General features: G+C 39.1%; 1 protein-coding gene across 2 annotated transcripts; it reads right to left on the bottom strand.

The window, feature by feature from the left end:
* Positions 1 to 14,398: 14,398 nt before the first annotated feature.
* Positions 14,399 to 20,814, bottom strand: DSEL (dermatan sulfate epimerase like). 2 transcript variants are annotated; one of them, XM_070747464.1, is made up of 3 exons: positions 20,376 to 20,814; positions 19,932 to 20,283; positions 14,399 to 19,123 (listed from the first exon to the last, which is right to left on the bottom strand). In XM_070747464.1, the coding sequence occupies exon 3, from the start codon at positions 18,280 to 18,282 to the stop codon at positions 14,626 to 14,628; it is 3,657 nt and encodes a 1,218-aa protein (XP_070603565.1). In that variant the 5' UTR covers positions 18,283 to 19,123; positions 19,932 to 20,283; positions 20,376 to 20,814; the 3' UTR covers positions 14,399 to 14,625. The 2 variants fall into 2 exon arrangements, with proteins under 2 accessions (XP_070603565.1, XP_070603564.1); XM_070747463.1 differs by having other exon boundaries at positions 19,932 to 20,814.
* Between the last annotated feature and the right edge of the window lie 293 nt (positions 20,815 to 21,107).

Below are 21,107 nucleotides of genomic sequence, written 5' to 3'. Positions count from 1 at the left end.
ACACAATTTATTTGTGATTTTTTTTAAAAAAAAAAGTGTGTAATTTTGAAAAACACACACCCTTTATTACATAGCTTATTGCAAGAGATAGTCACTGAAAAATTAATTTCCCAGTACAGATTTTTCCCAAACTCCCTCCCTCACCCCCCACATAGCACTCCTAATATTCCATGAGGTAAAATATGCAGTTACGTGATCTGTTGAAACACAATCAGAAAAAAATAAAATCTAAGAATTATTCATGAGGCATTTAAATGGACTCTTTATACGAGAGTTACCAGGTATCATTATATAAGTGAAATGAAATATATTAAGTGTGATCTCTAGGCAACAGTTCCTATGTCATAATCCAGGTGTTTGACTGAGGAAGAAACATTCTTTTGTTGATTTGCTTCTGTATGTATGCAGAAGCAGGAAAATTAATTCATTTCAAAAGGCTTTTGTAAAGAGCTTTCATATGTGAAACACATCATGGAGTTGGGATCATTTAAGCCAATTTTATCCACAAACTCTTTTGAATGCCAGGTTGCTGGGATATTTCACTATGTGGCTAATCTTGCTGTTGTTGAATTGTTTCAGAAAAGCTTCTATTTAGAAAAAAAAATGTAGCTAGCTTTTTCAGTCTTATAATCATTTTAGCTATTCTATTTTCCTCCACTATAAACACTGGGTAATTAAAGCCATATAGTTGCATGTGATATCAATTTTCTTTTTGAGGTCATGGCTTGATTTCAGCTGATATTATATCAGTGGCATTAGTTTATGGCATGTTAAATGAGTTGGTTAAAATTAATCCATATATCAGCATTACTTTATTTGGATCCAAAGCTAGATTGTACACATATCATTACAATTGATGGAGTGTCTAATATAACACAGGAAGAAGAAGCAAGACTATTACAGGAAGTTGACCTAAATATGCTTTTCAAAATGAAACTGATCGGTTTTTGGTTTTGTTTTCCATTGAAGACATTTTGCTTTTCATTCAAGAAGCTTCTTCAGTTCTGGCTGAGAAAAAAAGAAAGAGAGGGGGGGAGCGAGTGGGGCACAAGAAAGCACAGTTGCCTTTTGAAAAGCACCTCCATAGACATAAGGGAAGTTGACTGCTACAGAAAAGATTCCTTTATTTCAGTGGAGTGAAGAGAAATGAGAAAAGGTTTAAGTTCGTCTCAATCAGACTAGATATAAGCTGAACAGGAGAATTGCTTTGACAGGCTTTCTTATTTCATCCCTACCAAGAGATATATTAAAAAGCAACTGGAAAACAAAACACAATATCTTTATTGTGAATTAGAAATTAGATTGTTATGATACAACTGATAAGACTTTGTGTTTGTACTGAAGCCAAAATGGTATTCTTCTTTGCTTTTTAACTAAATGTCATAAGCTACACTTTGTGTTGTAAGCTACACTGTTTGTAAATCATAACAAGTTATTAGTTTTGATCTGAACTAATGATGGAAAGTTTTACTTTGCTAACATAGAAACTGCTAACAAATTGGAAGAATCAAAGGACTTTTAATGCAGGGACAACAATAGATTTACAAAGTAGAATCCATGAAAAAAAAAATGAAAGGGATTAGTAGTGCAAGATTTGTAGTTTCAGGCTATGTTTTAGAAAGAACAAAGGCTATAACTGTATGGAAACCACAAATTAAACACAGAGGAACAATTAGAATTCTAATTCTCAATCCAGTGTACTCAGAAATAAGGAATACGGTGACTCATCCACATTCATGGACATCTCTGTTAAATATTACTGATGATTAGAGCATCATAACTCTTCATATTTTTTCTTAAATTATGGAAGAAGCTTCGATCTCAGATAAGCTCAACTTTCTATTTTATTTCACATAACAATTTACAAGATGGCTTTACAGCAGTCTAAACACAATTTTAGTAAATTGCAAGATTTGAATTTGTTCATTTTTGAGTCAAGAACCAAGGGTTTACTTATTATTGGCATTATATTGAAATGTGAGGTTGCAAATGAGACACTGTGGCTTAATAGTTGATATATTCACATGCTATACTAAACATGAAAAGATTAATGTGGTTTATTGGAAGTAAGTATTTTTTTTAACCATTGAACAACTTGGTACTATGTATTTTAAGAAAGGCAATCTGGTACTTATTAAAAACTGGACATCATGAGTTTTTAATCCAGCATTAAACACAAAACTATTTGGGTGATCTTAGAACAGTCATTCTCTCTCAGCCTTTGGAAATGTAGGAAGTTACTATCTATCTCCCCCCCCCCCCCCGAGAAATCAAATATTTTAGAAAATATTAAAAAGGCAGAATATTATATAGAATATCCCTGGCTGATGAAAGTGACTTACTCTTAGTCCTTACCTTTGTCAATGTGCCATCAAGGAATGGCCAGGTTCACTCATCCCCCACCTTTTTTTAATAGTCTGGACCAGTCTATTCTACATAACAAAGATCTACCTCTTTCAGACAGAGCTATATTAGGAATTGCCCAAAACCCTTTCATTACACCAATGCCCAACAAAGCTCAGCCAAACTTGAAGTTAAAAAAAGCAGTCTACAGAATTGCCTCTGCATAGCCCTATAGGAGTCTGACCACTAATCAAAGTGCATTTCTTATACAGGAACAGGAAACTTTGGGGCGGGGCCGAAGAGAGGGCATAAAACCAAGGGACTCGGCATCTTTTCTTCCCTTTCTCTTCATGCAACATCTGTAAGCATGTGCTCCACTTTTTCTGTTCAAGAGTTCAAGCCATATGCTCCTGTCCAGCATTAAATCTTTCCAAGCAACTTCCATGAATTCAGTGTCTTTTTCCCCACTTGGAACTGAACCCAGAAGAAAGCAATGGCAAAACAATTCTGAAAATCCTTGTTAAGAAAACTGTAGGAACACTGATGAATGAATGAATGAATGAATGAATGAATGAATGAATGAATGAATGTCTATACATTATACTATTAGATTATACCAGGAATTCCTCTGATGGTTTGCACAACTGCCAAGTTAGCAGTCTTTCCCATGATTGCAATTCCTACTGAACCAGAGTGAGAGATCATGTAAAGACTCAGGAACCTTTTGCAGGTGTTATGGCTTAATTAGCTGGTTAGATCAGAATGAGCCTGGAATATTGCACCCTTTCACAATATTCGAATTTGCTGAGATTGTAGATTTAGGGTTATGAAAATCACGGCTTGAACAATCTTGCTTTGCATGTAATGAGTCTCGTATATTAGTTTCATCATTATTATGAGTAACTTATAGGATTCTTCCAGATGTTCAATTACGGAGTTGCCAAAGAATGTATAGAAATGATCTGTTTTGATTGTGTTAGTATTGTTGCAGGGGGAAGCTATTGTGAGGAAACTCAATATTTTTATTTTGCCCTAAATAGGCAATGAGGAGGCTGTAACAGAGGACAATGCCACTAATAATAGCCTCCTCCAAGATGGCACAAAGATGGCATCCTCCAAGACCAAGAAAAAAGTCAAACTTCAGTATCAAAAAAACATAGAAACATAGAAGACTGACAGCAGAAAAAGACCTCATGATCCATCTAGTCTGCCCTTATACTATTTTTTGTATTTTATCTTAGGATGGATATATGTTTATCCCAGGCATGTTTAAATTCCGTTACTGTGGATTTACCAACCACGTCTGCTGGAAGTTTGTTCCAAGGATCTACTACTCTTTCAGTAAAATAATATTTTCTCATGTTGCTTTTGGTCTTTCCCCCAACTAACTTCAGATTGTGTCCCCTTGTTCTTGTGTTCACTTTCCTATTAAAAACACTTCCCTCCTGAACCTTATTTAACCCTTTGACATATTTAAATGTTTTGATCATGTCCCCCCTTTTCCTTCTGTCCTCCAGACTATAGAGATTGAGTTCATTAAGTCTTTCCTGATACGTTTTATGCTTAAGACCTTCCACCATTCTTGTAGCCGTCTTTGGACCCATTCAATTTTGTCAATATCTTTTTGTAGGTGAGGTCTCCAGAACTGAACACAGTATTCCAAATGTGGTCTCACCAGCGCTCTATATAGCAGGATCACAATCTCCCTCTTCCTGCTTGTTATACCTCTAGCTATGCAGCCAAGCATCCTACTTGCTTTTCCTACCGCCCAACCACACTGCTCACCCATTTTCAGACTGTCAGAAATCACTACCCCTAAATCCTTCTCTTCTGAAGTTTTTGCTAACACAGAACCGCAAATACAATACTCAGATTGAGGATTCCTTTTCCCCAAGAGCATTATTTTACATTTGGAAACATTAAACTGCAGTTTCCATTGCTTTCACCATTTATCTAGTAAAGCTAAATCATTTACCATATTACAGACACCTCCAGGAATATCAACCCTATTGCACACTTTAGATTCATCGGCAAATAGGCAAACCTTCCCTACCAAACCTTCCCCTATGTCACTCACAAACACATTAAAAAGAATAGGACCCAGAACAGACCCTTGTGGCACACCGCTTGTAACCTGTCTATGCTCAGAATACTCACCATTAACAATAACTCTCTGATGTCTACGCTTCAGCCAGCTGCAAATCCACTGAACTATCCAGGGATTAAGTCCAATCTTCACTAATTTATCAGCTCTTTATGTGGAACCATATCAAAGGCTTTGCTAAAGTCCAGATAGGCAATATCCACGGCACCACCTTCATCCAACACCTTTGTGTCATAGTCAAATAAATCAATGAGATTAGTCTGACATGATTTGCCTTCAGTAAAGCCATGCTGATTTGGGTCCAATAAGTTATTGGTTTTTTAGGCGCTGATTTATCTTCTTTTTGAGTAGAGTCTCCATCATTTTAACTATAACTGGCCTGTAGTTACCAGCTTCTTCTCTACTGCCCTTCTTGTGGATAGGCACAACACTGGCCATTCTCCAATCCTCAGGAACATCTCCTGTTAACAGGGATTGGTTAAACAAATCACTCAAAATAAACTAGGAAAAGAGTTGTCTTTCACAGAGAGAGAAAGAAAACATTTTTCTATATTAGAATTACTGGGTAGCCATTTGTCCAAAATGGTACAGAGCAGTGATGGTGAACATTTTTTGGTTGATGTGTCAAAAGAGTGTGTGTGCATGTGCTAGAATGTATGCACATGCCTGCACCTATTTCCTCCCTCTCACACATGCACCCCCCCCCATGCTGCCCCTATACCTGAGCACAATCTGCCTATCCCTGCACATACGCACAGGCCTCACTGAAACCTGGGATGGTGAAAAAGTGGCCAACCATAAATTCAGAAAAATGGACTTGTAGTTTGCCAGTTGTGCTGTTTTTTGCACTCTGGAACTTTCAGGGAAGCTTCCTTAAGCCCAAAATGCAAAAAACTCAGCTCAACGGGCAAACAAGAAGTCCATTTTATGAATGTCCAGTTTGCCCGTTGGGCTATTTTTTGCATTCTGGGGCTTAAGGGAACTTCCCTAAAGCCTCCAAAGTGTGAAAAACAGCACAACAGGCAAACTGGAAATCTGTTTTTTTTATATTTCTGTTTGCCAGTTAGGCAGTTTTTTGCACTTCAGTGTTTCAGGGAAGCTTCCCTGAAGCCTCCAGAGGGTGAAACAACCTTTCCCAAGGCTGAAAATCATCTGGTGAGTGCATGCATGATGCCTTGTGTGTCCTCTGATATGGCCATAGGTTCACCATCACATATATAAATTATCCTGATTGAGTAGATAATTGGATTAAAAGACCTCCAAGGTCCTTTCCAACTCTGTCATTCTGTTAATAGGATATGAACTTATTTTCTCAGTAAAATTATTGAGAATGTTGCCTCTTCTACAATGTGCCATAGATCGACCCAACAAGATCGACACAGACTTCAGAGGATAATCAGAACTGCAGAAAAAACAATTGCTGCCAACCTGCCTTCCACTGAGGACCTGTATACTGCACGAGTCAAAAAGAGGGCGATGGAAATATTTACTGATCCCTCATATCCTGGACACAATTTGTTTCAACTCCTACCCTCAAAACGTCGCTAGAGCACTGCACACCAAGACAACTAGACACAAGAACAGTTTTTTCCTGAACGCCATCACTCTACTAAACAAATAATTCCCTCAACACTGTCAAACTTTTTACTATGTCTGCACTTCTATTTCTACTAGTTTTTTCTCATCATTCCTATCATCCTTTTCCTCCCACTTAGGACTGTATGACTGCAACCTGTTGCTGGTATCCTTAAGATTTTTTATTAATATTGATTGTTTCTTCATTGCTTATTTGACCCCCTATGACAATCATTAAGTGTTGTACCACATGATTATTGACAAATGTATCTTTTTCTTTTATGTACACTGAGAGCATATGTACCAAGACAAATTCCTTGTGTGTCCAATCGTGGCCAATAATTTTATTCTATTCTATTCTATTTTATTCTATTCTATTTTTCTATTCTATTCTATTCTACTTGATGCTATGCTAACAGGGTCATCTCCAAAATAGTTCTCATGTGGTATGTGTATCTGTCACCCCAGCCTTTTACCAGTGACAAGCAGATTGATCAAGGTGACAGTCTTACACAAACTACATTTATATATTTATTTATTTATTTGTTTGTTTGTTTGTTTGTTTGTTTATTTGTTTATTCATTCATTCATTCATTCATTCTATTTTTATGCTGCCCTTCTCCTTAGACTCAGGGCGGCTTACAACATGTTAGTAATAACACTTTTTTAACAGAGCTAGGCTATTGCCCCCACAATCTGAGTCCTCATTTGGCTGAATTATGTTCATAATTCTGGTTAGATAATTTCCAGGTCTCCAGGCCATTTCTATGCCACATTATTTGTATTTCAACCATATCCAAACCAATGCCCTCCAAATGCGTAAGGATGACAGCTCTTAGTATGCCCAGCTACCATAGTTACTGAACATACCGTCTGGAAAGCTGTAAAATGGACTTTGAATAGGAAGGAATCCATTAGGAAAATAACACTGAATTTCTTTTTTTTTTTCACGGATAGAAATAGTGCCATCGAACAAATCAAGATAATAACTTCCATAGCCCTGTCCTTTTTGTGTGTTAAACACACATATAAAAGAAAGGTGTCACCATTTTATCTTTGGCCCCTGATTCCACAGATATCAACAAGTTGAATTCAGATGCAATGTGAAGGTTTCTAGATCTGCAGGAAAAATGTTAACTCTAACAAATACAATTCACAATCACTGATAGGTTTCTTTTTTTCCTTTAAGTATGTTTTTCTCCGTATGACATCAAATAGATACATATATTATAACAAATCCAATTTATTTGATTTATTTCCCCCACAGTATAAAATTGAAAACAAAGCCCTTGATCCCTTACCACATTTTGATATTCTACTTTTCAAGTAGATTAAATAGCAATTATTGAAGTAAATTTTTAAAACCCTATCTAGCAAGAAATGTACTAGCAATACAAAGAAATGTACTAGTGATACAATGACTTCATTAGAAAGATACAATGTGTATATGAAATTAGGATGAGATTATACATCTGCCTATTTTGATAGACCTAATTCTGTTGAGAAACGGGAATTAGAAGTAAGCTTAGACCTATCCATGTACAGCATGGTCAATGCAGAAAAAATAAAGGAACCTTAAAGATCGTCTAACTGAGTCTCTTGCCCATGCCAAAAATATGCATGATGTTCCAGAATTAAGAATTGGGGGAATTAATGAAATTTGGAGAATGCTTTAAGTGGATTTAGGAAGCAATTGAGGCATTTCTGGAATTTCTAGTAGATGCTAGAAATAAATCATACAAAATAGTTGCTGTTTTCATGTATTTTATAAAATTCCTGGAAGAATGCAACATATTGTATTATAATCAAACATAGTGAAGTAAAACTAAATCGAATTCCTAATGACAAACTGTTAAAAAAAGAGAATTTGGCAAAATAATGGACATATCAATCTATAAAATAAAATATTTTATTGGCAATCTATTAAAATTTATCCGCACTCTGAGGCTCATACCCAACAATAAGTTCTCTAATTTAGTTAGACATATCTCTACTCAATCTAACAATTGGACATTCTCCCCCAAGCAGTAGGTAGAAAGGAAGGGACAAATAGCTTTGATCAAAATATTGAATGGATTTCTTGAGTCTTTTGACATTACAGCAAAAGTGAGCAGAGGGGAGCATGAAATTAGTCTCAGGGCTGCAATAAATGAGATTTAGGATTGTCTAGCCATCAAATTCCTATATTAGGTTTGTAACAATGTATTTATTTCATATAGAAGAATTTTCTGACAAGGGAACACATTCTTGCATTGAAGTTTTAACTTTTTTGTGCCATGTGATGAACAGTTAATGAACTGTAACGAAAAATAAGTTGTTTGAGGAGTACTTAATTCATTTGACCTAAAAGCTTGTGGCTCACTTTCTTGTATTATTTTAGTTAGCTTTTGGTAGTAAATAGATGCTTTTTCCCTCTATCACATGGGGGGGGGGGGAGGATGCAGTGAGGTAGCAAAAATGGAGCTCCACCCCAGAACACCCAATTTGCACTGAAAGATGTTGAAAGAAAATGCATAAGCCATGCCCACAGAGTGGTAGTAAAAATTTTCGTAGCCCATCACTGGGTATACCCAAATTTGAGAGGGAGCAATATACCAGGTGATGCAACAGAAAAACTGTGTGTGTGTGTGTGTGTGTGTGTGTACGTACGTACGTATGTATGTATGTATGTATGTATATGTATACATACATACATACATACATGCATGCATTTAGCTAAAACATCATCTAGCTGTGTCTCTTGCCCATGCCAAAAATATTCATGATCTTCCAGAATTAAGAATTAAGACAGAGGTTGCAGCACAATACTACAACACAACTTTGTCAATGCCCACGCAAGCATACTTTGTTTTAGCAGTCCAAATATAATCCCCATGTAGACTTATGCAATATGCTTGCCTTCCTGCCCACAGAGAACGCATTTTGAGCTACCATGCAGCATCTGACATCAGTGAGCTTCTTTTAGTTTAGCAGTTCAATCCAAATCTAACTAAAGGAAGCCAAATCCATCTTTCTTAAACAAAGCGAAGAGTCTGAGCTTTTGGCAAGACAGCAACTCTGCTTTTACATATTTTCGGATTTTGTAAAAGAACCTCTTAGCAGATGGTTTCCATTACGTGGAACATTTCTGAGCAGCTGCTGCACAATACAACTATATGAAACTATATGAAAAGTCTTTGTCAAATGAACACAAAGGCAGCATATGCTGGGACCATGGTTGCCCTGATCGCTTGCATACTTCGTCAGAAAAACATTGGATCACGTACATATTGTGCAAGATAAGAAACTTGGCCCACTTGGGAATTTTTGGTCTGTAACTCTCATAAGCTTCTGTTATTGTCTGGAGTGGCTGGAAAGCATACAAATCAACCCCAAATTTCTAGATGACACCAGATTCCTACTTCTGAATTATACGGATCAGTTATTAGCACATCCAATTCTTAAAGTTAATACTGTGAAGCTGCACTTCAAAATGATTTGAAACTGAACAAAAAAACTGCCTTCCAAATGCTGTAGGAGTGCTATCCAAGTTTCAAACTGCTTACTCACTCTGGGGAAATAGCAGGATTATTTTGAAGGGAAAAAAGCACCAAGTTATTTTGCAAATCATGAACTCTGGAACATATTTTATAAACATGCTCTGCTTAGTAACAAGCTTTCGATTTTCTGAAAGCACACTCCTTTGCTATCGGCTGACTTAAAAGTGCAAAAAAATAGCTCAAGTTTTATCTTTTCAATCAGATTCAGAAATTCTAACCATCAGAACTTAAAAGGAATGCCTTGTAATTAAATGCCTTGTTTTAAAGGCATCTCTGTCAAATTTAAGTAAGATGCTGGATGTCAACAAAGCAGGGGTGGGTTCTAATATACCTTGCTGCGAGTTCACTTCCTACCATGTCATATGGCTGAGCCTTGTGGGTGCACAGTGCTGAATTTTTTAAAAAAAAAATATTACCCACCAAAAAAAGTCAAAATAACCTGGAAAGCTGCCTTGAGGACAACAAGCAGATCTATCTTACTTATATTTGATAATAGGAGGGTAAGAGAACTGGAGAAGGCAATTTTGGCAGGGGGAGGCAACATTTCTCTTCAACATCTGTGCACATTAATGCACTAACCCAATTCTTTGTAGTATCTATCTGTCATTCTTCAATGCTGAAGATAAACCCTCAGGGAGACAAAAAGCTTCCAGCCCCCTCCCCTCTCGTACAAGACAAGTAACAGACAAGATATGGGCACTGAAACTTACATCAATAGTTTCATCAGGCTGGAGGCACTGTTTTAACATAATGACGAAACACTGTAAAAGACCTACTTTCATCCAGTTTAGAATGAAAGATCACAGCGTGTTAGAAGATGAGACTGAGCAAGCAGACATGAAATAAAATGCTGCAGCATCTAGCATCACCCAGTAGATCTCAGCCAGCTGTGTTATTTTCATTACAGGTAGTCCTCAACATAGGACCACAGTTGAGCCCAACATCTTTGTTGATAATTTAGACATTTGTTAGGTGAATTTTGCACCATTTTATGGCCTTCCCTGCCATAGTTGTTAAATGAACCACTGCCATTGTTAAATTAATAATGTGATTGTTAATCTGGTTTTCCCATTGTCAGGTCACAAAAAAGTGATCACATGATCAATCCCAGGACACTAGAATGCTTATAAATGTGAGTCAGTTTCCAAGTGTCTTAATTTTGATGACATGACTTGGAGCTGCTCCAACAATGTAAGTGTGAAAAACGGTCATGTGTCATTTTTTTCAATGCCGTTGTAACTTTGAAAAGTCACTAAATGAACTGTTCTAAATTGAGGGTGACCTATAAATGGTGAAACTGGTTAATTGTTGTTGTTTGTCTCTCTGAGTGTCCCAAATAAGAAACCATTACTTAGTTATAATAATCAATATTAGGGCCCCAAACAATTATTCTGGTTACTAGACAAAACCAAAAGTCAGTTTCAATATTGTACAAAATGAAATTAAGAGTCATAAAATTGCAGACAATGTAAGAGTAGAAAAGAAGAACTGGAGGTATGGTGGGGAAAGAAAAATAAATGGATGTCTTTGAGAATAATATTTAGTGTGTAATTTGCATGTTCCCTGACATTTACAAATTGTATTTTTCCCTAGAGAAAATGGAAGGAAAGATTAGGTAAATTCCCACAATGCTTTCTGTTTTAAAGCACGGAAAATAAGAATAGATGACTTGTTGAAAAAAAAACAGAAATCAAGCCTTTTAAGTTTAAAAATATTTTAGTGTAATTTTTTTAAAAAGCCCAAGCTCAGTGTATATGCAAAATTTGAAAAACTGGTGAGATTATCCATAATCCACAATAAACTAGGATTTGAGTCAGAAGTGGAAAATGTTAAGATGCCAAACAATGGGGAAAAGCAAAAGAAGACACCTTTATAAACTCACAATGTTAGCGTTACAATCCTAAACAGAATTACCAATAAACGATTGCATCTATAACCATGAAAGTGCTTAATTGACATTAGAAGTTTTGCTGATTTCTTTTTGAAAAGCCTTTCTTCTCAATCAGGGTCCTAGTTTGTTTTTAGAAAATGTAATACAATCAATAACACTTTTGAATAAATGTGGCATGAAGAATTAGAATTGTATGTTTGTATCAGAGCTGAGTTCCTGCCAGTTGAGACCGGTTCTATAGAATTGGTAGTTACTTAGCGGCCTGGATCACTAGAATCGGCAGCAATCCATGCTTGCCATGCCCACGAACCGGCTCTCTCGGTGCTTCCATTTTGTTTCTATGGATGTGCAAAATCTGGTGGTTTTTTTTTTAGCACTGTGCATGTGTACCTGCCTGTCCAGTGTATCAAGAAGCAAACCAGCAGTAAGGTAAGCCAGAACTCAACCCAGGCTTGTCTATTGACCCAGATATATAGACTTTCACTGGAATTACAGTAAAATATGTTGCATAGGGCTTGAATTCAGCGCCTTTAAAAAGCTTTAAGGACAAACATGTACTGCTTGATTTGCTACCTGCTATATAGAATATATTAGGTGCACTCCAAGCCCCTTCTCTTACAAATTGCCATCTTGCAGGATGAACAAAGCATACTTTCTCCACCATAGCCCCTGATCTCATGAACCAAAAATATAGACATTGCCACTCTCCTGGGTTTCTTGAAACCTGACCTTAATCCTGGATCTGATATTAATGTATTTTGTGGCAGAATGTATGTGTGTGTGTGCGTTGTGGTTTCTTGTTGTTGTTATGATTGTTTCAGTCCAGACTCTATTCCTTTTTTTGTTTTGTTTTTCATTGCTTTTATTATTTTTAGTTTGATATGCCATCTGGAGTCTATCAGAATTGGGTGCCTGTGACAAATTTTAATATATTTTTTTAAAAAATAAATAGCTGAATATAGCAATAGCAATAAGACATATACTGTTTCATAGTGCTTTGCAGCTCTCTCTAAGCAGTTTATAGTGTCAGCTTGTTGCCCTCAACAATCTGGGTCCTCATTTTACTGACCTCAGAAAGATGGGAAGCTGAGTCAACTTTGAGCTGGTCAGGACCGAACTCCTGACAGTTGGCAGAATTAGCCTAAGACCCTGAGCTTGGTGATAGAAAGGTCAGCAATTCAGCAGTTTGAATCCCTAGTGAAGTGTAAAGGTATGAGCTCTCATTATTTGCCCCAACTTCTGCCAACCTAGCAGTTTGAAAATAGGTAAAAAATGCAAGTAGAAAAATAAGGACCACTTTAGTGGAAAGGTAACAGCATCCCATGCACCTTTGGCATTTAGTCATGCCAGCTAACTACGGAGATGTCTTCAGACAGTCTTGACTCTTTGGCTTTGAAACAAAGATGAGCACCTCCCTCATATAAATTGAAATAAGCCTAAAATTAAGATGTACAAGAGACAATGAATATGTCTGGAAGATAAGCTACAGTGATTGATTTGTAAGAAAATTGAAATTAAAGGTGGTAGACTCAGGCAACAAAATAGGTAACAGGGTAACATTAGAATAACAGTAGATATATCTAGAAGAAAAAGATAGATAGATAGATAGATAGATAGATAGATGGATGGATGGATGGATGGATGGATGGATGGATGGATGGATGGATGGGTAGGGAGAGAGAGAGAGAGAGAGGCAGATATGGGAAAACATTTAAGAGTAGCACTGAGGTTGGTATAAAGTTATGCTTTTGAATTGCTTGTCCATTGACCATAAAATGGATTAAAGGTAAAGGAAGAATAAGAGGGAGGAAGAGGAAGTAAAAAAGAGGGAGAAAGGTAGAGGGAAGAGAGGGGGATAGAGGGAGGGAGTAGTATGAAATATATAGAAGGAAAGCAGACATGAGATAAGAGTACTAAAAGTACAAATTTAGGATATTTGTTTATGGCATTTTGGACAGAAATGTATAATTATGTATGTTTTGATATTATGGTATAGGTAGGGATGTTTATGCAAAGATGGTAAAAATATAAAAAAAATTATATTAAAAAAAAAGAAATCTGAGAGAGGGAAAAAAATCAGGACAAAGTTTGTTTTGGTTTTATGCCATACATAGAATGAATTAGCGGCAATATAGAAGCTGACTGCATTTTCAAAAACCTTGGGTTTTGGATGGTTTTCCTATGCTTCCAGCATTCTAAAATGTCGATTTGCTAGAAGAGGAATGTCTGACCATATGCATTCTTGGTAAACCAATAGCAAACCTCAGCTTAAAGGCATTAGCAATCTTTGCAATCGAGAAGTAAACTCTTACACTTCAAACCATAGGATTTATCATTATGCCATATCATCATTTTTAATCAGAGAACAATGACTATAGGAAACATCTTTCTGAAATACACCCTGATAACCTTCTGAATTCCATTCCAGAGACAGAGGCATATGTTTAAGAAACATCTTTCTTTTTCCATATCAGTTTGTGGGGAGGGATTTTTTCCCCATCTTTGCTAAGGCTGCCAACAGAACAGCAGACACTTTGCCAAGATATTTGTACTGATGCGTGAGTATATCTGCAGCATCCAATTGTTCCACTTGCGTGTCTGGTAACCACAGAAGACAACATTACTTAGCTGGCTGGTTAGGTCGAGTTGACAGCTTCTCAGTATCACTGCTGTGGTTAAGGACAAGCATAGCAGGCCAGCAAATCTGGCCCAAGGGAAACCCTGTTTGCCAAATATGAAATCTGTTTGGTGAGAAAAGGAGTTCATTGGAGAAAACTAAGACTGAATTCTGCCTCCCCCCCCCCAAAATAACTAGCAGATGGTAGCAACATTTGGCAATTCTCCTGCTTAGCTAGGATTCATATTGATACCCTAGAAATGAAATGAAAGCTCTTGTATCCTATTACTGCTCCCCTGAGCTATCTAGTACCCATCTGGAACAGAAAGTAAAGATTCACACAGCTTTATTTTCAAAGGCAGCAAAAGGGAAAGGACATTTCGTTTAAAGGGAGAGAGAGGCAAAGTTGGGTGAAAACATACCAGAGCAAGTATTTTGTTTCGTTTAAAATAATCTCTTTCTGCAAGTGTCACAGACTATACATACATTTTTTTTTTACAAGAATAAACCAGATTCTTATCTACAAATTGAAGAGCCCAGAGTTCCTTAGTGCAAACTATTGCTGGCCTGCAGCTTTTAAATCAGTAAACTTTGGATACCCTAAATGGTCCATTAAAGTTGAACAGATATCCTCAATCTGCTTAATTTCCTCTGGAGGCATATTGTGCTGCCAAGCATGGATGCCCGCCGGAGAGATTTCTCCTTCATAAGGAAGATAGAAAAGACTGGTGGATGTAGCAAATAGTATTTGGTTTAAGCTGGCTGGAGCCAGAGGCATGCTAAGGAAGTCATAGATTGATTCAGCCGTCTTCTGGGGAGAGTTGACAATATCTTCAAATTTGATCAGCTGGTAGTTTGCTGGCAGTAAGCCCTTGTTTATTCTCAGGGCGGCTGCTGTGTTGGCCAGCCATAAATGGGACATCACAGAGACAGCATTTGAATCTGAAGCAGTGAGCTTCTCTCTCAGAGCTTCATATTCAAAGGCATAGCCTGAATTGGAGCCACATTTTTCTTCACGGCTGTCTCCTTTGAACAGCTTAGTCAGGTGCTGTGGAACCTTCCTCAGAGAGTAAAGGCTAGGCTGGTTTTTGTACAACATTGAGTAGATCCAGGCACGCGGGTCTCGAACCACATAAAGCGCTCTCAGGGAAGGACCAATGACTTCCTGAACAAAAGGTAACTTTAATGTCCAACTTCCACTATTCAGACTAAGGATGGGGCGGGCGTTTGGATAAGAGGCAAAGTGTTGCCTCAGTTCCCGAATGTATTCAGCTTCTTTGTCTGAATTTCCTCTCAGGCGGTTTCTTTGCTCTACCATAGATTCTCTCTTCCTAGATCGTCTCTTTCTGTCTCTGCTAGTGGAAGAATGCTGCACCAATTTACTTCTGCTGGATTCATGCAAATGGATGTTTTGTAAGTGAAGCTTTGTGTCTTTTACTAAGGAAAGCAGCCAGCCCTGGAGGATCCGAAAATGGCCGCTCTGAACATCCGAAGCTTTCCATTCACAGGCATCAACAAATGAGTCAACCTCAAACTCAGTTTCAGGGATATCAAGGTAACCCGTTGGGATCTTGATATACACAAAATCACTAGTATTGTAAAACAGCTGCTTCAGAATTTCTGCCCCTGAACTAGGGAGGGAAGTGATGATAACATTAGGCAAGTTAGAATGTCCTTGGTCCTCCCTTTCACTTGGTTCCATATTTGTCATGCTGCTGGTCCACTTTGCGCAAATCAGCTGTGTGCAGGAGCTCCACACATCTACAAGTTCAATAAACCACAAGGTGATCACCAGGATTAAGACCCAGCGCAAAAGTTTACCAAAGGAAATGTAAAATCGCCAGTGAAAAGCCAATATGGCCAAGCTAATTCCCAAAATAAATCCTGCTATCACATTCACTTTAAAGCCAAAGGGGAAAATGGATTTATGAACAAGTCCCTGCTTCCCTATCATCTTAGTGGCCACGCCAAACTGTGTAACCTTTCCTGGAGTGGTTACTGTAGCATAGCCACCAAATCCTAAATAACGGAACCTCACCCCCAGATTGAGATACTCTGTTACCACAGAGTAGATTATTTCTGTGTTGTTGATGTTTAGAGAAATCCGATACCCTGACTGGGCATCGTCAATAAACCTACAGCTAGAAACATTGACATAAGGTCCATGGAACACATAGGCAATTCTCGCAATATTACTCTTTGTAGAGAAAGTGACATTTACAAACTGAGTCCATCTCTTTTTGAACTCAGCTGCTTGCTCGGCCTCTTGTATCCTAGCAACAGGGCTACTCCCGTGATGATCAAACCAAAACATTTTATAGTGAGCATCCCAAACATCCATCATGGCTCCATTATATTTGTTCATAAATTTGTATGGGACATACTTGAAGTCAATATCAAGGTTATGAAAGAAGGCACTGACGGCATCAATAGGAGAGTCCTCCTCTTTTTCCACATGATCCACAACAAGTAAAGTCTGAGGATTTAGTAGAAGCAATGAGCGGTATACACTTTTCAGCTTCATGGCAGATGAATATGCAGAAGCTGCCTCACCACTGACAAACATCATCTCCTCATGCTGAGAGGAAGCAATAATCTCCCCAGATGCATCCCCAGCTTCATCCCCTGTCCACTTAAGCCACTGCATACATTCCCCGAGCTGACCTTCCCAAGGCTGATTGCATTGACTTGTAGGGGATGGAGCAAATACTAAAACATTGTTCAAGTGGCTCAGCTTAGGTCCGTAAAGAGCCTCCGAAACAAACACCTGCCCGTTTGGAGCAAAAGTAAAAGAGTTTTGATCAGGATGTTCGTGACCTGGGTTGAAGCTACGCCAGCCGTCAATCCAGGAATACGGCTGAAAGTGGACTATATCATACACAGCACGTCCACCAAGCTTTCCAGACTTAAAGGAAACAAAGGTATTTGTCTGAGTGTTTGGTAACCCCGCTCCATATGTAACCACTCCCCAATTTGGAAACACGTGCATTTTAGCCTTGCCATAGTCAGGTGGAGGTTGGGGGGTTAACCTGGGGTCATACCATATGTACTCCGTATGAAGTGTGCTCCACCGCTGGGCAGTGGATGGTACCATGGGGCCATCCTTGGGTCGGTGCTTTCTAATTTGCTGTGCAAGCCAATTGCCTACTCCATTCTTCAAGACAAACCTATCTAAGAAAACCAACTGGCTTTCTGGACCATAAAACCAATTATAATTGGAATCAGCTATGCCTACAGTTCTCTGAAAGCCTGGCAAAAGGGTGGCATAATAAAACCAAAAGTGCATCTTGAGCCAGTGGTTTTCAAGATTGTTGATCCCAAAGTGGCGCTGAGCCAGAAAAATATACTGGGTGATGGATTTGGCCGTGTAGCTACCATAAGCTACACCTTCGTCCAAGGAACCATCAACAATATGATTTAGCAGAAACATTGTTTTTTCCATCACATCTACTACCGCATGCTTCCAGGCATTTGCTTGGGACTCAATGCCTCCTCCAGTGACCAGGGCCCCAATGAACAATGCCAACATATTTGTGGCTTGATGGTTGTGAAGAAGTTGTTTGCCCCAAGAGCGGATTTTGGAATACTCGTACATTTCCTCGGTTACAGCCCATATCTTGGTAGAATATGTTTGCCTTCTAACATCATCCAATGAGGCATACAAAAAATCAAAAGCAGTGGCAAAGCCAGTTAGAGAATGCCCAAGGGGAACTTCATCGCCTGGGGCATTCTCCACCAGCCAGTCTTTATATCCTGCCATTCTGTCCATGTACTCAACAGCAAAATCAAAGGCAGCTTTATCTTCAGGGTTGAGGAGACAATAAAATGCTAGGGGAGGCAAATTGTTTCCATATATCTCATTCCACTTGGCAGCAAAATCAGCATGCTTGGGAGGAGGTAGATAGTAGGAAGGATTGGACAGCATCGTAGACACTGCACTCCGGAATGCTCTAAAGAGGTGAAGGTGACTGGTGTGACAATTTTGCCTCAGAGTTGGAATCTCTTCAGCACCAAAATATAAGTTCGGATACAAGATTGTTTTTTTCATTTTCTGATTGGCTTCCAAAGCTTCTATCCTCTGCTTCTCGTACTGATCCACGTCATCTGTAAAAGTCACCCAGTCAGAGTAATTGCTTACAGATTCTTCAAAAGTGGAGACTGCCAACATTACTAATGCTAGAAATATGGAATGTCCTGTAAACATTAGAGCCATGATCCATTAGGCAGATGCCTCACTACGGTTACACACCTCTGTTGGGGTGGGTGGGTGGAATGTTCAAATTTCAAGCACAAATCAAGCTACCAGTGGGAAAATCTGCTTGAAAGTGCTTTACTGTACATAAGGAATGGAAAACTTTTACTGGTACACACAGTTCCATGCTGAATTGCAAGTACACCGACAGACATTATGGCTATACAGAAAAGTAAAAGGAATGACATCTGTCACTAATGTTCACGTCCATGTATACTTGATACATTGGATCTGAAAAGGATATTGTATGTTTAGCAAGCCATAAAGTGCAGGCAAAGGGAGTGGATCACATCCAACTTATGACTTTGTTAATAATGGAATTATTCTTCCTCGAAATATATTTAGTCATTCATGCCATTGAAAAAGAAAGCAAGAACACGACATATATCAAAATATTAGAAAACAAATGTCATTTTGTAAAGAAGGGACCATACAGTGAATGAATTGTGCGCCTTCATTTTCATTTCTCATGTGGGATGAAAATATCCATAAGTTACTTTTTGTGGGTAGAAAGATTTAGCAAAATATTTTTGTCAGCCAGGATTGTAGCAGCTCCAAAACTTAAGCAATGAAAGCTTTGCTTGATTTGAACTTCCTGGTAGAGGATGGTGGTTTTAATGCTCGATTTCATGACTGCCATGTTCTCATCCATCTGTGCAACTGGCTCCTGCTCTGAAGGGTTTTTTTTTTCATTACCTTGATGTCCTCGTCACAAAACACATTTTAAAAAGGGTGCCTAAAATGCGATACACCAATCACTTTAGCTTCCACGTTTTCCGTTTGTTTAGTATGATGAACTTCTCTGTTTTAAAAAGAAAACAAAAAAAATGCATCATTAAAAACAAACTAATATCATATACATTTTTTTAAAAATGAAGATATGGTAGCTTTCTTATTCTGATCAAATTAGCATCAGAGATAAATAAAACTCTCTTGAGTTTTCTAACACTTCCCTCTTTCAGCCATTCTCTTCAAGGTGCTTGAGCATTTGGGATAGGTTGAAAACTTTTACCCGTGAATGAATCAATTCCATTGAAAAAAAACCCAGTTAACAGTCAGCACCAGAGAGAAACCCCCATCAAAAATGCCCCTTGTCAGTTGCATCTATTTCCTTTTTCCCTCTGCCAGCTGATGCAAGAACACCACTTTTGAGAACCAAGCCAACTTGAAGGGTGGCTGAGCCTTGACAACTATGTGTTTTTCAAGTATTGCCCCAAAGTATTTCCATTTTCCCATATGCTTATATGTAATTTATTCCCTTTGCACCTAATTAGACAGACAGACAGACAGACAGACAGACAGACAGACAGACAGATATATACTGTATATAGATATAGATCTCCTTAATGCCGTCTCTCCCCCCCCCCTCTTCACCTGTGGCTGACCAAATGGCTAGTCACCAGAGGGCGCCAGGAGATAATTAACCACACCCGGACTGGCACATTTAAGCACAAGTTTTCTTTGCCAACAGATGGAAATAACTTAAAAGTCACCGCCAACAGGAGGTCCAGGCAGGGGATTCTTAATACTATTAGCAATTATGAGGAAATAATGATGCTAATGAATGAAGATCTCCCTCCACCACTGTTTAAAAAGTTGCAAAGTCTTACCTTAAGGAGTCTTCCTCAGAAGGCGGAGGGCAGAATAACGGAGGGAACCAGTCGGGGGGGGGGGGGAGAGAAACAAATATCTTCTTTGAAAAACTGTTTAGTTTGATTTTTTTTGTCGTTTTCCTTTCTGCGGATCTGCCGCCCGGCTCTTTCGCTCTTCCCGGCTCCGGCTCGGATTAAGACATGAGCTTCCTTTCGGCTCCTTTGCAAAAACTGTCCCGAAAAGCCCGGCTTGGGTCAACACGTGATGGATCCGCGCCGTGCGTTGGAGTGTGCGTGCGTGTTTTTTTCCTCCTCAGGATTTAAGAAAGAGTCGGATCCCTGCAAAGACGGTCCGAAGTAACTGAGCGGCCTTTAAAAAAAAATAAAAAAATAAAAATCAATTTTAAAAAGCCGCGCAATATCCTCAAAACGGAAAAGTGAAGGCGCCGAGAAAGAAATTACTTTTTTATCTCCTTTTTACCCCGATCCCGCCAAAATGGGGAGCCGGGCGGGGAGGACAAACCAAAACAACACAAAACAAAGCCTCAGGCGGGCGGGTTTTAATCGTTCAGAGTTTGGTGCCAAATCGCCTCCGGCAAAGAACGTGACTTTTTCCGCAGAGGCGAGCCAGGCAGAGCCGCTGTGGCCGCCGCCGCAGCTCCGGCTTCCGTTGCCTGAAGCGACGGACTTTCCTCCGGCCAAGCCTTAGCCATGATCCTCCCGCTGTCTGTCTGTCGATCGGACCGCCTCCGTTGCAGCCAGCGGTTCGACTGCTGCGGTCGGCGGATTAAAGCCACGGCGGCCAACGCCGGGCAGATTTAAGAGCGGCAACCGCTGCCTGAAAGCCGGGCGGAGTCAAGGCGGGTCTGGCGGCGGTCTCTGCCCTCGCCGACAGCTGCTGCTGCTGCTCATTCTTAGTGCCTTTTTTTTAATTTTTGCAACGCCCGCCCGGTACCGAGCATGTGCGAAAGCCGCGGTTCCCCCCCCTCCTCTTCAACCTCCCCCGCCACTCTTAACTACACCTGATCTTTGCGAGAGGGCAAGAAGCAAGTAGGACTCGGGCAGAACCTAAGTGGAAGGAGCAACGGGGGTGAGAACTTGAGAGATGCGAAGAAACAGTTGATGGAACGGAGAAATTCTCCGCGAGAATTACAGACGAACGCTCTTGAAACGTGCCCAGGCTGAATAAGTGGG

The sequence above is a fragment of the Erythrolamprus reginae genome, chromosome 3 (assembly GCF_031021105.1).
Source record: "Erythrolamprus reginae isolate rEryReg1 chromosome 3, rEryReg1.hap1, whole genome shotgun sequence".
NCBI classification, from domain to species: domain Eukaryota; kingdom Metazoa; phylum Chordata; class Lepidosauria; order Squamata; family Dipsadidae; genus Erythrolamprus; species Erythrolamprus reginae.
This window is presented reverse-complemented; position numbering and strand designations above follow the sequence as displayed.

Coding starts and splice junctions, on each gene's coding strand:
- DSEL (XM_070747463.1), bottom strand. CDS start 18,282: ATGGCTCTAATGTTTACAGGACATTCCATATTTCTAGCATTAGTAATG.